This window comes from Phascolarctos cinereus, unplaced genomic scaffold (assembly GCF_003287225.1).
Source record: "Phascolarctos cinereus isolate Bilbo 61053 unplaced genomic scaffold, phaCin_HiC Scaffold_1;HRSCAF=81, whole genome shotgun sequence".
In the NCBI taxonomy this organism is placed as follows: Eukaryota; Metazoa; Chordata; class Mammalia; order Diprotodontia; family Phascolarctidae; genus Phascolarctos; species Phascolarctos cinereus.
The window spans coordinates 201,564,898-201,580,901 of NW_027555514.1; the positions used below are offsets into that span (position 1 = coordinate 201,564,898).

At 34.9% G+C, this 16,004-nt stretch overlaps 1 protein-coding gene across 1 annotated transcript; it reads left to right on the forward strand.

Annotated features, from left to right (window-relative positions):
- Positions 1-1,658: 1,658 nt before the first annotated feature.
- Positions 1,659-12,477, forward strand: ALG10 (ALG10 alpha-1,2-glucosyltransferase). The gene is made up of 3 exons (XM_020973725.2): positions 1,659-2,084; positions 2,914-3,111; positions 9,961-12,477. The coding sequence occupies exons 1-3, from the start codon at positions 1,923-1,925 to the stop codon at positions 11,011-11,013; spliced, it is 1,413 nt and encodes a 470-aa protein (XP_020829384.1). The 5' UTR covers positions 1,659-1,922; the 3' UTR covers positions 11,014-12,477.
- Positions 12,478-16,004: the final 3,527 nt, after the last annotated feature.

The window sequence follows — 16,004 nt, forward strand, 5'->3', positions numbered from 1 at the left end:
CCTCTCCAATTTTATTTTTTTTAAATTTCTTCTTTAATCTAACAATTTTTATTTTTTCAGTTTCCAAATAGTTTTATAACTTTCACCCTTGATGTTATTTAATTCTAATTTTATTCAATTGTGGTCTGAAACACAGCATTTATCATTTCTGCCTTTTCATATTTATGTAGGACTTCTAAGTGACCTACCAGGTGATCAGTGTGTGTGGGGGGTATTTCATATCTTATTGAAAAGACTTTATGAGTTACCCAGCTTCTCTGATTTAGTTCTATAAATTGTTGTACTTTAATCTGTATCTTCTTGTATTACTGTTAATCTTATTATTAACTAAATTGTTCAAAGATATATAAAATGAAAATTGCTTTGTTACATAATTGTTATTTTCCCCTCCATAATTATGGAATTACCCCTTTCAATATGTTCTAATTTCAATTCTCTATCAGATAATATTTATTGACATTCTTGTTTTTCCTTTTAACTTGCAACTTGCATGATATATTTTAGAACAGCCTTTTAATGTTAATCAAGCCATATGTAGATGAGGAAAAAGGGAGAGGGTGCTGTTGCTGAGAAAACTGAGGCTATTACCTCTTCTCTATGCACTCCTTTTTCTCCAGGCTCTGATAACGAGGTGGGCAACTCCAACAGATGTGCCCTTGATCCCTCTCCAGCAGACTGTTCTTGTGCTGGTTAACTGACTGATGGGGCAAATCCTTAAATGCTATGTGTAGGGTTGGGAGAGGGAAGAAGTGGAGGAGGTTCTCACAGAGGGGTCTGTGTTGACTAATGTTAGAAATAGACTTGACACCAAAAATTTAGTATCAAGAAAATTTATTATGAAGTCCAGAGGATTTAGACGTTTCTGGCCAGAAGCGGGCTCCACCCCTCTTCAGGAGTGCAAGGGAAAGTGTGCTTTTATGCAGTTGAATTCGTTGCGAAACCTCCCAGGCCGGGATTGGTCCAACCCTTCCCAGGTTACACCTTTCCTGACATGTTTCCTCTTGATATGCTCAAGTATGTTCCCCCTCATTTGGTCATACGTCCCATGACTCGTTAATGAGGTTCTAATTTTATGCGGGGTGTGTCAGATAATAGTAATGAAGTTCATTGAGCATGCGCACTAGCACTTTTCAGGTGTCCTCAGGTTGACCCTAACTGGTCTGAGCTGGCTCGACCCTTATCTTGATTTTGGGGTCTTCTTGGAACAATCCACTTACTTCCCATTGGTCAAGCCCAGCCCACCTACAGGGTACCACCTCCTGGGACCTTTGTTCTTTAAATCTCTGCATTATTCTACCCGTGGAAACTTAAGCCCTTCTAATGCTAACAACTAATAAACTCTCCTACTTTGTCCACAATAGTGTGCATCTCTCCTTTCAGTTCGCTATAACTTCCTCTTAATGAGGGAAGTGTGAGAAATGGAAAAGGGTTGGACCGGAGAGTGTAGGTTAAATTGAGGGCACAGAGCAGAATGACACAGGCTGGAGCAAGGAATGACGTCAGCAGCCTTCAGAACTAGGGAGGGTCCTTGGGCCTTGGTAAAATTAACGAGCGGCTTTCATCTCCACAGCACCGGGCTTGGCGCGCTAGCGGAGGGAGGCCCGGGGACCACTCGCCTTCCTCTCTCACTTGAGGGGGCACCCACCCACCACAGGCCCCTCCCAGCTAGTAAAAACACTCCCCTGGTCCTTCATTCAAATGCTTCCCCCGGAAACAGCTTCCCTCCGCACCACTCACCGCGTTCCGCTCCCTTCTTCTGTAAATTGGTCTCTTACGAGAAAGGATCTATTGCTTTCAGTCCTGCAAGCTTCCCAACCGCCTGCGCATGCAGAGCTCGGCTTTCTGGTCTGTCATCCTAAGAGAAAGGACTTCCGGCACTGAAGATCGGAATAGGCTTGGGGGTGGTTGACGTTTGGTTGAAGATGGAAGAGCTGGAAGGCTACTATTTCTCGGCAGCCCTAAGCTGCACTTTTCTGGTCTCTTGCTTGCTGTTCTCCCTCATAAACCGGGCTCTGCGCGAGCCCTACATGGACGAGATTTTCCATTTGCCGCAGGCTCAGCGCTTCTGTTGGGGTTCCTTCCAGGTGAGGGTCTTCCACCCGGTCCTTAGCACTAGTCTTACCTGCCCAAGAGGGGCCTTCAAGGTCTGGGGCATAATCTTCATCTTCCCGCAATTTTAAAGGAGAATCGTTTGCACTCCCTTTTTCCCCAGAAATAATGGCCCTGCATCAAAACCTCATTATAAGGTTTCTCCAGGTGCATTTAAGGTAAAAATGAAGTAGCAACCCTTTAGTATAAGCTACTGAGGTTACTAGTTACTCCTGTTTCTCTTAATGATCTAACCCATCCGCTGAGTGTGGGTTACTAAATGTTTGCTTAAGAGGCACATATTAAGTCCTTTTCTTGCCCAGCCAACCCACTCCTGGTATCCACGTGCAATGCAAGCCAGACACCAAAGCACTGTAACGATTTGTCTCCACTGAATCTTACCAAAAATCTCATTGAAAATGGTGACCACTAATTGGATACCAATAGTTTTTAATTATTTGCCAAATAGATATAATCTCTCCCCAATATCTATGTAAGGAAGAAATCTTGAATCTTCTAGGAAACTTTATGTAGTCTAATAGCATGGCATATATAGGTTCACAGGTCTTTGAACTGGAAGAAAAAGTAGATTATTTAGTTCAGTTTTTTCATTTTGCAATTTAGGTAACAGTTCTGGGGAAGTAATTGCACAGCTAGTTACTTGCAGAGTCAGAATTAGAACCCAGATCTGAGGCTTAATAAGCTCCCTTTCCTACACTTGGATGATAGAATAATGGAGAAAGTCAAATGAAAATTGTTCTCTTTCATTATTGATACTATATTTTGTAGCGTTATCTTTATCACCATTCTTCTTTCATTTTTAAGTGGGATCCCATGATCACTACACTACCTGGTTTATACCTGGTATCTGTTGGAATTGTAAAACCTGCCAGTTGGATCATTGGATGGTCTCATCATGTAGTCTGCTCCATAGGAATGCTCAGATTTCTTAATCTGCTCTTCAGTGTTGGCAACTTCTATTTACTCTATTTACTTTTTTGCAAGTTACAACAGAGGAACAAGGTAGGTTCTCTGATTAATTCAGTAGAGTAAATACATAAATACACAAACACGTTTTGGTCAAGTAGTTCTCAATTACATAGAACATTTCTCTAGCAATTAGTATATATCATATTTCTTTTAAAAAATAAAGAAGTGTTCATTACATTCATATTGTTAAATTTATAGTCGTGTAGTTTAAGGACCTTTATTGGTTTTTAGAATTAAAAGTAAACACGCAATAATTGATTAATGAAAGCAACACTTACTTAGCTCTGTGTTTTCAAGAAAGTCCAAAAGAAGTTACAAAAAAAAAAAAGCCCTCTATCACTTAAGATTGCATGCAGTATTTTCAGCCAAATCTCCTGGCTAAGTTCCAATATATGCTATATGACAAGCTAGTGGCTAGAACTGATTGACGTGTTTGACACTACTTATGCCTAAACTTTGTAAGCTTTCCAAGTAGGAAAGGATAGAGAGATTTTGTTTTTTGTATGGGAGGTTAATGACTATGTAAAGATAACACTAGTACTATGCAGACTAACTGGGATAAAGCAACGTATTCAAATATATTAAGAAAATCATTATCAATAAGTATTTATTTAGCTTCTTACTGAACTGTACCAGGTAATGGGGATTTTTTAAAAAACGGATGAAAAACAGTCTTTACCTTCAGAGCTTATATTCAGTTGAGGGAGACAACATGAAAATATGCAAGTTATGTAAATTGTAAATTAAAGGTCATTTCAGAGAAAACTTCTCTCCACCTCAAGTTGAACCATAAGAAAAAAGAACTGTTTATAACAATTATACATGGTACAGCAAAATAAATTTCCATATTGGCCATACCCAAAAATGTATATCTCTTTCTGTATTTTAAGTCCATCACCTGCTGACAGGAAGTTGGTAGCATGCTTTACCTTTGGTCTGCTGGAATTCTGGTTTATTTTCTGTATAATGTTTATGTAATAGAAATTATTCTAGTTCTCTTCACTCTGAATAGATCTAGTCTTGATTTCTGTGGAGTGTTTGTTTAATTGGATTCATTGTTTCTCTATGTATCTTGGTAGGCAGACGCCAAAATGTTTTATATATTCTGTAGTAATTTTGAACGGACTGTTATATCTGTTGCTTTTGGGTACCATTGATAATAAATATGATGATTTATCTCATGCCATGCAACTTTGCTGAATTTATTTTTTTATTTAATTTTTTTAGTTGACTCCAGTATTTTCTCAATAAATCGACATACTTCCAAAAAAAGCAATAATTTTTTGTCTTCCTCACCTCAGCTTATTGCCTCAGTTTCTCTTTTTTCCTTATTACTGCAGCTAGGATTTCTAGCACTCTGTTAAATAGGTGTAATTATAATGGGTATTTTTGTTTTAGTACTGATCTTATTGGAAAGGCCTCTAACTATTCTCCATGTCATATACAGCTTTGGGTTTAGATACTGTTTTAAAGAAAAGTCTATTTATTCCTGTGCTTTCTAGTGACTTTAACAGAGATGGGTTTGGGAATTTGTCAAAAGTCTTTTCAACATCTATTGTGATTTTTATTATTTATGTGATTAATGTGATTTATTATGTTTAGAGTCAACCTCATATTTTATCAGTCCATTTTTTCTTAGGCATAAATTCAGCCTGGTTCTAGTATATAGTCTTCCTAATATGTTGTAGCCAATTTGTTAATATTTTATTTAATATTTTTGCTTCAGTATTTGTTAGAAATACTGGTCTGTAGTTTTATTTCTTTGTTTTGCTTCTTTCTGTTTTTTGAGGCATTTGGTGGCACAATGGATAAGTAGTGGGCGTGGAATTAGGAAGACTTGAGTTCTCATTTGACCTCAGAGGTTTACTAGCTGTGTGACTTAAAGTCACTTAAATCTCTTTTTGCCTCAGTTTTCTCAATTATAAAATGAAGATAATGATATTATCTACCTCCTAGGGTTGTAAGTATCAAATAAGATAATATTTGTGAAAAGTGCTTAATGTAGTACTTGGCACCAGTAGGCACTATATGAATGCACATTAACTTACTGACCATATATGAAAACTTTATCAGATAAACTTTCCACAAAGATTTTTTCCCCCACTTACCTGTTTCCTTTATAATGTTAATCTTTCTTTTCTTCTTTTAGGATCAGGTCCATATTTACATTATAGAAAATAATTGAAAAGGTCCTCTTTCCTGTTTTTTTGTAAACAGTTTATATGGTATTGTAATTAATTATTCTTTTGATGTTTGATATAATTAGCTTATAAACCTATCTGGTACTAGAAAGATTTTTACTTGTAAGTTAATTTTTAGATTATTCAATTTCTTTTCTAATGTATTAGGTTATTTAAATAATCTGTTTCTTTCATTGATCTGGTTTTTATATATAAATATTATACATATACATATATATTTTAAAGTAGTCATCCATTCCTTTAAGCTGTCAACTTTCTTAATATACTTGAGCAAAATGGTTTCTTATTATTTATTTTATTTTCTCTTCAGTTGTCTTGAAATATTTAAATTTTTTCCAGTTACATATAAAAACATTTTTAACATTCATATTTTTAAAAAATTTGAGTTTCAAATTCTCTTCCTACCTTTCACCCCATCCTTTTACGTTTTTCGATACAAGCAATTTAATTTTACTCTCCTCTTTAAAAAAAATTATTAGATGAGCTAGCTGCATGTTTTATTAGATTTATTTTTTAAAGCTAGTTTTATTTATTAATTTCATTGTATTTTTGCTTTCAATTTTGTTGATCTGTTCTTTTATTTTCAGAATTTTTACTTTGTTGCTTAGTTGGAGGGCTTCAACTTGTTACTTTTTTTTTTTTAGTTGCCTGCCCAATTAATTGCTTTAGATTTTCTAAATTCTCCTCTAAGGAGTGCATCAGTTTTGGTATGTTGTCTTATTGGTACTGTTTTCTTTGATGAAATTTTCTATTGTTTTTCTGTTGTGATCTTTGACCCACCAATTGTTTGGTATTAAATTATTCAATTTCTATTTACTTTTAATTCTTAAAATCACTTCATTGAGTATAATTTATTATACTCATGTTTAACATATTATAGCATGTAGTATTCTATATAGTATTTCTGCTTTTCTTTATTTTTTCATGAGGTCTTTAAACCCTAGTAAATACATGGTCAGGTTTTGCACACACGCCCTTCACAGGTGAGCAGTACATAAATTTCTTTCTGTTCCAATTCGTTAATCTCCAGGTGTCTGTCATTTCATATTTTTCCAAAGTTCTGTTCATGTCCTTAACTTTTTTGTTGTTTGTTTTTGGGTTAGATTTATCCAAGTGTGAAAGGGGTCCCCCTTTCTGTAAGTTTTACTGTTTATTGCCCCCTGCAATTTGATGAACATTTACTTTAAATATTTAGGTGCTGTACTATTTGATGTGTGTGTATTTATGTGTGTATGTATGTATATATCTATATAGATATAGCTATATATGTACACATACACGTGTGTATATATGTATATATATATACATGTAAATAATTAATTTTCATTCATTGTTTATAGTGCCTTTAAGCATATTTCCCTGCCTATCTCTTTTTCTTATCTCTATATTTACTATAGTCTTATTTGAAAACATGATTCCTGGTGAAATTGAAATCAAGATTTTTGCATTTGTCTGAAGCATATTAAATGTTTCCTTAGTCCCTCATTTTAACTCTATGTGAATCTTTGTGTTTCAACCATATTTTTTATAAACATATTGTTGAATTGTTTTCCTCTTCTTTCCATTTTATGTGAGCTCATCCCATTCATGTTCATGATTGTAATTGTGTATATCCCTTCATTCTTTCCTGTTTTAGTTTTTCTTCTTTGCTTCCATCCCCCTTTTTGCCATTAGGCAAAAGAGTTTGCCTATTTTTAAAAAATACTTTCTAGCATAAATGAAACAGTGTGTTTCCATTCTGTTTCTTCTCTTCTCTTTATCCTGCCCTCAATGCCAGGTTTTTATTCTTCTTTCTTTTCCATTTAAGCCTTTCTTCACATTTTCCTCTCCGCTGTTGATGTTCGTTTCACTTGTAACTGTTCTCATGTAACTATCCTTCACTCTGTCTTAAACTACCCTCTCTTCCCTCACCCTCTCACTGACTGCTCTTATTTCTGTTTTGAGTTTAATATATTTCTATGCTGCAATCCATGTATGTGTGAATGTATCTAATTGTGCTCCATTTTCCTTTGATTCATATGAAAGTGAGGTCCATGGGCATACTTATTCCCCCTACTCTTTCCTCTATGTCTAAATACTCTATGTTATCTTAGGCACTTTTGTGGTGTGATGATTATCCCCTTCTTTCTCTTTTCATTCCTAGTTCCTATGGCTCTCATTTCTGTCTTCTGATACCATCAAAAAGAACAAAACCGCTCCCAACCCTAAAGTTCTAAGGCGTCATTTATTATCTTCCTATTATCATGTAAACAGTTCATCTTCTTTTCTATGTTTCTTTTGGCTTATGCATTTCCATTTCAAGATATCCACTCAGTTTTGGCCTTTTCATGAAGGAAAAAAGTGCTCAAAAATCTTTTATTCACTAAAGGTCCATTGTTTCCATTAGTTTATACTAAGATTTTTTGTACTTAGTTTTGCCAGATAGGTTATCCTTGGTTGTAATTTGCTTTTTGGCACAGTATATTTCACTCTCTCTCTGTCTTTATGGTAGTAGTGACCAAGTCTTGTATGATCCTGACTGTGGATTCTTGGTACTTGAATTGAAGTTTTGTTTTGTTTTGTTTTGTTTTAACCTGGAAGCTTTGGATTTTGGGTATGACATTTCCTGGGAGTTTTCATTTGGAGTATTTTTCCAGCAGGTGATCATTTAATTATTTCTGTTTTCATTTTTACTTCTGATTCTAAGTGATCTAGGCAGTTTTGTTCTTGATTTCTTGGAATATGTTATCATGAATATTTTTTTTTACCTTTATATATAGCATGCCACAAAGTCATGTTCTAGTATTTCATGACTGTGTAGGAGTCTTTGTAATTCTGGGACAATTCTGCTTCTCATTGTGTCAATTTTGAGAGTTCCCCATTTCCTAAGTGGGAACAAGCCTTCCAGGCCTATTTAGAAGTATGAAATACTATAAGTTGTTTTTAGGTTCATACTGGTCTTATTGTTCTTCCAGCTTCAAGAAGCTCTATGGACAGTATGGACAGTAGTCGTATCTATCTGAAGATCTTTTGTTTCTAAGGATTGGTGTTCATTCGTGTCATTTGTGTCTAACTCTTCATGCCCTCATTTGGGGTTTTCTTGCCAAAGATAGTGGAATGATTTGCTATTTCTTTCTCTGGCTCATTTTACAGATGAGGAAACTGAGGCATCAGGGTTAAGTCACACAGCTAGGGAGTGTCTGAGGCCAGATTTGAACTTAGGTCTTCCTGACTTCAGGCCTGGCACTGCACCAGCTAGCTGCCTTTTAAGGATTAATTAGACTATTTCACAGCAATAATTTGTCATTTGCTGCTTTGTTTTTCATTTTTGACTGCACTTTATTCTTCAGTGTGATTGACCTTTTTTAATTGTGAGCTTGGAATATCCTTAAAATGCTTGACTCCCCCAAACCAGTAGCTGCTGCATTAACTTTAATAACCACTGAAATACATTACTTAACAGCTACAAATTTTATGTATTCTTGGAGTGATAACCATTTAAAAAAAACAAGCTAAAAGCACAAGAAAAGAGAACAATGAAATGTATATTTTGGCACAGAGTCTATCTATCATTCATCTGATAAAAGTATGGAAACCGACCAGCTTAATCCAATTTTATCTGTTACTCTAGTGTCAGAAGCACACACCCACGTCCTTTTCTGTCATAAAATGAAACCATACCCAAACTATTGGTTGTCCCAAGAAATTTGCCCATCATTGTAAATGCTTAAGCATCACCATTCTTAGAGCTCAAGGAATTTTTAAAATTCCCCTCAGTGACTATCATGATATACAAAGGTACATGATAGATATTTCATACATTGTTATTGAATGAGCATCCTCCTATATACTATAATCCAACTGTGAAAATCTCTAATATAATTTACTTTCATAAATTATTGTTACTTAGAATAGAATGGTAACATTTACTTCATTATAAAAAACTGTAATAGCCACAAGAACTCAAAAGAATTTTTAAGTAGTTGTGGTGATTTTAAATTCTTATCATACTAAGACAAAGTTCTCAAAACAACCTACTAAGAGAGACATGAATCAAACATTTTCAACTTATAAAACATTCATAATTTAAAATGCAAATGATTATAAAATTGGTTTGGTTTTTTTTTTGTTTGCATTGAGTTTTAAAATCAGACAGATTCTGAGGATGCAAGGACAAACATGAAACAGTCTATTTCTATAAAGGAGCTTATATTCAATTGAGTAAGACATATAAGTATATAAAAATATATGCGAGGTATTTTAGGGGTGGGAGTGGGAGTTAGCATTAATATCTTGTGGGATCAGGAAAAAACCCCATGTAGAAGGAGGCATTTTACCTGAGTTCAGGAAGGAGTGCATTCCATATAAGGAGACAAAAGTTTATTCAAAGGCATGGAAGAAAGGAGTGTTTGTATGAGGAACAGCAAGGAGACCAGTACACCTATATTCTAGAATTCATGTGGAAGGCTGGAGAGATAGGTTAGAAGGTAAGTTAAGAAGAGTTTTAAATCAGGCATATATTGTGGGGTTTTTTTATGTCTGAAGTTTAGTGTTCAAAAACATTAATTTTTTAAAAAGAGCCATATGAGGCCTTTTTATTATCCTGTACATATGTATTTATTGTTAATTCAGAAATAAACATTTATTAAGTACCTATTATGTATAAAACACTTTCAGTAACTATATTTTTTTTACCTTTCAGGCTGTCTCAGGTATCCAGAGAATTTTGTCAGCTTTAACAATGGCTGTTTTTCCTACACTCTATTTTTTTAACTTCCTCTATTATACAGAAACAGGATCCGTGTTTTTCATTCTTTTTGCATATTTGATGTGCCTTTATGGTAATCATAAAACTTCAGCCCTGCTTGGATTTTGTGGCTTCATGTTTCGCCAGACAAATATTGTTTGGGTTGTGTTCTGTGCAGGAAATGTTATTTCACAAAAGTTAACAGAGGCTTGGAAGATTGAGCTACAAAAAAAGGAAGAGAAACTTCCATCCATCAAAGGACCACTCTCAGCATGTAAGAAGATACTGTACTTTCTTTTTGATTATGCCACGTCCTTTAGGAACTTGAGTATGCTTATTATTTTAACATGGCCCTATATCCTTTTAATAATTATATTTATTGCTTTTGTAGTTTTAAATGGTGGAATAGTTGTTGGTGATAAGAGTAACCATGAAGCCTGTATGAATTTTCCTCAGCTATTCTACTTTTTTACTTTCACTTTCTTTTTTTCCTTCCCTCACCTGCTGTCCCCTGCAAAAATTAAAACTTTTCTTCACTTAGTGTGGAGACACTGGGCACAATTTGTTGTACTTACAACTGTCTCCTTGTTTTTAGTCTGGAAATTCACTTATGTTCATAAGTATTTGCTAGCAGACAACAGACATTATACATTCTATGTGTGGAAAAGAATATTCCAGAGACATGAATTTGTAAAATACTTATTAGTTCCATGCTATTTGTTTGCTGGTTGGAGTATTACTGATTCATTGAAATCTAAATCCGTTTTCTGGAACATAATGTTTTTCATATGCTTATTTACAGTCACAGTTCCTCAAAAACTTCTTGAGTTTCGTTACTTCATATTGCCTTACATCATCTATAGGCTTAACCTTCCTATGCCATCCCTGCCCAAGATCCTTTGTGAATTGAGTTTTTATATGATTATTAATTATATAACGTTTCATCTCTTCCTGAACAAGACATTTCAGTGGCCAAATAATGATAGTATTCAAAGGTTTATGTGGTGACCAAATGAATATCTTGCTTCATGTAAGCAAATTTATATTTGGAGCTTTTCCCCAGTGAAGACAAGACTTTGTTTAATAGTAAGCCAAGTGATGTTCATGTAGTTAGAAGCAATTATAAAATCTGATTTGCTCCACATGATGAAATATTGAATTAATCCAAGTGTTTAAAACCCTTTTATTTACATGAATGAATCAAGGATGTCCAAAAATTATGAAAAAGAATGGAAAATAAATATTTACATTTACTTTGATATATCTTAGGAAAAAGCTCTTTTCTCACCATTAAAAAGACTTAGAAACTTCTCATATATACACTTAAGAAGGATGATTATGCCTCAGTGGTCATAACAGTTATTTCATTTTATTTTACTTATTTATTTTTTGCAAGACAATGGGGTTAAGTGACTTGCCCACAGCCACACAGTTAGTGAGTGTTATGTGACTGAGGCCAGATTCAAACTCAGGTCTCCCTGACTCCAGGGCTCTGTCTACTGAGCCACCTAGCTGCCCCTAGTTATTTTATTTTTATATCTACTAAAATAGCAAAAGAAAAGAAACTTCAGATATTTGTGATTACATTGAGGATAGCTTCAGAGGCTTCAAATATTTCAACATATAGTCAGTGTTTATCTCATTAGAGATTTATATCAATTTAGGGAGGTTGGGAATTATATCATTTTAGGGATCAGGTTATTACTTAGAGTTTAATATATATGGATAATGCAGACCTTTCACATATTCTCATTTTGAAAATAAATGTCATGACTAAAGCTAAATTGCACTGATAATAATGCTTGTTAAAAAGGGGATGGGATCATTGAGATATATTACCAAAGAAGTCTTAGAATAAAAAAAGTCTTAGAACCAATCTTTTTATAAGATTTTAAAAAGTACAACAGTTTGCTTTCTTGAATCATTTAATTGCAGCTCCCCTAGATGAAGAAAGATGTAGACAAGATGACTTTTTGAGGTCCTTTTGATTTGGTAATTATATATTACAGTGGTAACTTATAAAGCCCAGTTTTAACTAATTTAGTTTCTTGTGACTTTTTTGTTTTTGTTTTGTTTTGTTTTTTGCTAGGCAGTGAGGTTAAGTGACTTGCCCAGGGTCGCACAGCTAGTAAATATTATGTATCTGAGGCGGGATTTGAACTCAGGTCCTCCTAACTCCAGGGCCGGTGTTCTATCCACTGTGCCACCTAGCTACCCCTCTTGTGGGTTTTTTGATGCAGTGTATAAATCCTTTTGCATTATTCTTTTAAACCATTTTCACATTTTTCGAAAATGATTTGTGGGTTTTGTTTCATGGAGAAATGGCTGTATTTTTATATAATTTATATTATTTTCCTATGAGAGATTCTTTTCGCTTCCCCTTTTAGTTAACAACTGAGTTTGGAAGGTATTCTGCATTTGTTACTGCAAATTTATCATTATTATTTTTAAATAAACAAACTTGGTTTTTCATTAATTTGAAAAATGTAATTATTTTCATAGGATTTGTGTCATATTGTCAGTCCAAATATAAATAGAACATATTTCAAGGTTTTCTGTTGTGTGGAGGAAAACCAATCTCATTAAAAGAGATCTTAAAAGATTATTTTTTCATCACAGATTTACCATATTACAATAACTACTGAAAAGTTGAATCTTAAAAATACAGAATTTGTGATGAAATTTTTTGTTATCCTCTTATGAATAGAAATTAGATTTGGGAGCTATCATTCTGATCTGGCTTCAAAAAGTCATAGAAGAAATTCTTCTTCCTCTTTTACTTAAGTGTGTTTGGAACATATTCTGCATTTCTTACTGCAAGCTTATACGTGAATTATTCTTTTATACTATTTTAGTTGAAAAAACTAGAATGAATAATTTTTTATTCCAGGAAAAATTAAAAGAGTTCTACATTCTGGGGAGGTAATACATAGGGTTTACTCTAAGGCATTAAAATGGCATAAGGTATTTATAGCCACGTGGATTGGGCCAAGGGGAGGATGAGACAATGGAGGTGAAAGAAACTATTTCACATAGACAACTGTCTATGGTGGGACTAATAAAACCTCCTTTCCCCAGGTAAGTTGGGTTAATTTCTCCTTTAAAGGTATTGAGACCATCCTCTGGATTTGATTAGCTCAGAGAAATAAATGCCTTATAAGGCTAATGTTGCTTCTTGGTCACTTGAGTAAAAACACTCATAAGGGCTTTGTCTTGGCTTTAAGGTTTGCTTGTAGGCTATTGTGAATAACTCAGGCAGGTGAGCTTACCTCTGCTGAAGAATAATAATAGCAAACATTTGTATAGTGCTTACTAGGTGCCAGACACTGCTAACTGATTTGCAATTATTAACAATTATTATCCCGTTTGGTCCTCACAATAACCCTGGGAGGTAGGTGCTATTATCCCAATTTTACAGATGAGAAAACTGAGGCAGAGGGGTTAAGTGACTTTCCCAGCATCATATAGCTACTAAATATCAGACCAGATTTGAACTCAGATCTTCCTGACTCCAGGCCCAGCATACTTATCAGCTCTATTCAGCTCTGCTGAATCAATTAAATTTTTGGCCTAGATTTATATATCCTCCTGTAGTTGAGTGTAACTCTTTTTTTTTAACTGTTGAATGGCCTACAAGTGTTGCATTTCCTTCCAATATCGAACCTAAAATAATGGGACTGACCTGAGTCAGACCTATTTCAGAGCACCCGCTTTAGCTATGTTTAGGATATCACAAAGGATATGACCTAGGATACACTTTTGACCTGACCATCGAGATGTGGTTGGGCACTCTAGAGACACCCAAGCAAGTCAAGTAAGATAACAACTCAGTGCCTTTTGGAAAATGACCACAGTCTTAAATTATTAAGCTGCTTTTGATTTTTTTCTTTACCTTAATTAAGGAAAGGGAATGGTTTGCTGAAGTCTTGCTGAGAAGCTGAAGAGAACAGATTAGGACTCTTGGTTCATGGTTATCCTTAGGCAAGGGAAGAACTGAAAAAACTGTTCTTGGTACTGGTTGAAGGATTCTAAGATCACCACTGTTCTATCCTTCTCTTCGTATAACACTTAAAAGATTAACTTTCTTGTAAGATCTGCTTGTGTACCTTTGCCTTCAATTATCTTTTGAACTGTATTTTTTCTAGATGTTTTTGAAGCCAAGAAATACATAGTGTTCCTGCAGAAGTGAGACTAGTTAGCCCATATAACAAAGAAATGGACTTTGGTGGCCATTAATCAGGTAATGGGTGATGTCCTGAGAAATGTGGGGTCTAGCAATTCCTTCTCAAGGGCTGGGGCTAAGAGTCACATGACTGGCGTATAAGAGAAACTTGAGGGACAGAGTGAATAAGATCGTAACACTGATTCCTGGGTAGGAGAGGCACTTTGCCCTTGTGGGGGCATAATAATGGTGATGAGTAGGGGTAAACCTCTTGCCTTGAGATTGGGGAACTAATTTGCAAGCTGAAGGCAGGACTATCAAGAGAAGATAAGTATTTTGAGTGGCATGAGGAACCCAATTGGGCAGAGTAGCTACCTTGTCCTTAGAGGATCATTTCATCCCCATGACCATCTTATCACAGCATCATGGTCCCCTTGTCCAGATTGGAAATGGATTTACTAACCTCTGCCATTTTTTTAACATCATCAACCTGATTGTTTATTTTTACTTTTATTTTTTTAAATTTTATTAATTTATTTTGATTTATCAACACTCACTTCCATATGCTTTTGAGTTGAAAGTTTTTCTCCCCCTTCCTTCCCCCTACCCTCCCCAAGATGGCGCACAGTCTGATATAGGCTTTACATTTACATTCCTATTAAACATATTTTCACATTAGTGAAGTTGTAAGTAAAAATTAAAACCAATAGGAGGAACCATCAGAAAGATGAAACAAAACTCAACAGAAGGTAAAAATAAGTGATAACGATTCGACTTCCATAGTTCTTTCTTTGGAAGTGGACACCATTTTCCATCCTGAGGCGTCTGGAGATGTCCTAGATCCTTGTAATGCTGAGAAGGGTTCAGTCTAACAATATTAGTTATCGTATAATGTGGCTGTTATTGTGTACAAAGTTCTCTTGGTTCTGCTCACTTCACTCAGCATCAGACCATACAAGTCTTTCCAGGTTTTCTGAAGTCAGCCTGTTCATCATTTCTTATAGCACAATAGTATTCAATTACATTCATATACCACAACTTGCTCAGCCGTTCCTCAGTTCATGGGCATCCTCTCAATTTCCAATTCTTTGCCACCACAAAAAGAGCTGCTGTGAATATTTTTGTACATGTGAGTCCTTTTCCCATTTGTTTGATCTCTTTCGGATATAGCCCTAGAAGTGCTATTGCTGAATCAAAGGGTATGCACATTTTTGTAGCCCTTTGGGCATAGTTCCAAATTGTTCTCCAAAATGGTTGGATCATTTCACAACTCCACCAACAATGTATTAGTGTTCCAATTTTCCCACATCTTCTCTAACATTTATCATTTTCCTGTTTTGTCATGTTGGCCAATCTGATAGGTGTGATGTGGTACCTCAGAGTTGTTTTGATTTGCATTTCTCTAATCAATAACAATTTAGAGCATTTTTTCATATGACTATAGATGGCTTTAATTTCTTCATCTGAGAACTGTCTGTTCATATCCTTTGACCATTTATCAATTGGGGAATGGCTTGTGTTCTTATAAATTTGTCTTAATTCTCTATATATTTTAGAAATGAGGCCTTTATCAGAGAGACTGGTTGTAAAAATTCTTTCCCAATTTTCTACCTTCCTTCTAATCTTAGTTGCATTGGCTTTGTTTGTGCAAAAACTTTTCAATTTAATGTAATCAAAATTATCCATTTTGCTTTTCATAATGTTCTCTATCTCCTGTTTGGTCATGAATTCTTCTGTTCTCCATAGATCTGATAGGTAAACTATTCCTTGTTCTCCCAGTTTACTTATGGTATCAGCCTTTATATCTAAGTCATGAACCCATTTTGACTTTATTTTG

Bases quoted from the DNA above. Each gene is read 5' to 3' on its own strand.
- ALG10 (XM_020973725.2), top strand. From the start codon at position 1,923: ATGGAAGAGCTGGAAGGCTACTATTTCTCGGCAGCCCTAAGCTGCACT. The intron at 2,085-2,913 runs GTGAGGGTCTTC...TTCATTTTTAAG, and splicing joins TCTGTTGGGGTTCCTTCCAG to TGGGATCCCATGATCACTAC. The intron at 3,112-9,960 runs GTAGGTTCTCTG...TTTACCTTTCAG, and splicing joins AGTTACAACAGAGGAACAAG to GCTGTCTCAGGTATCCAGAG.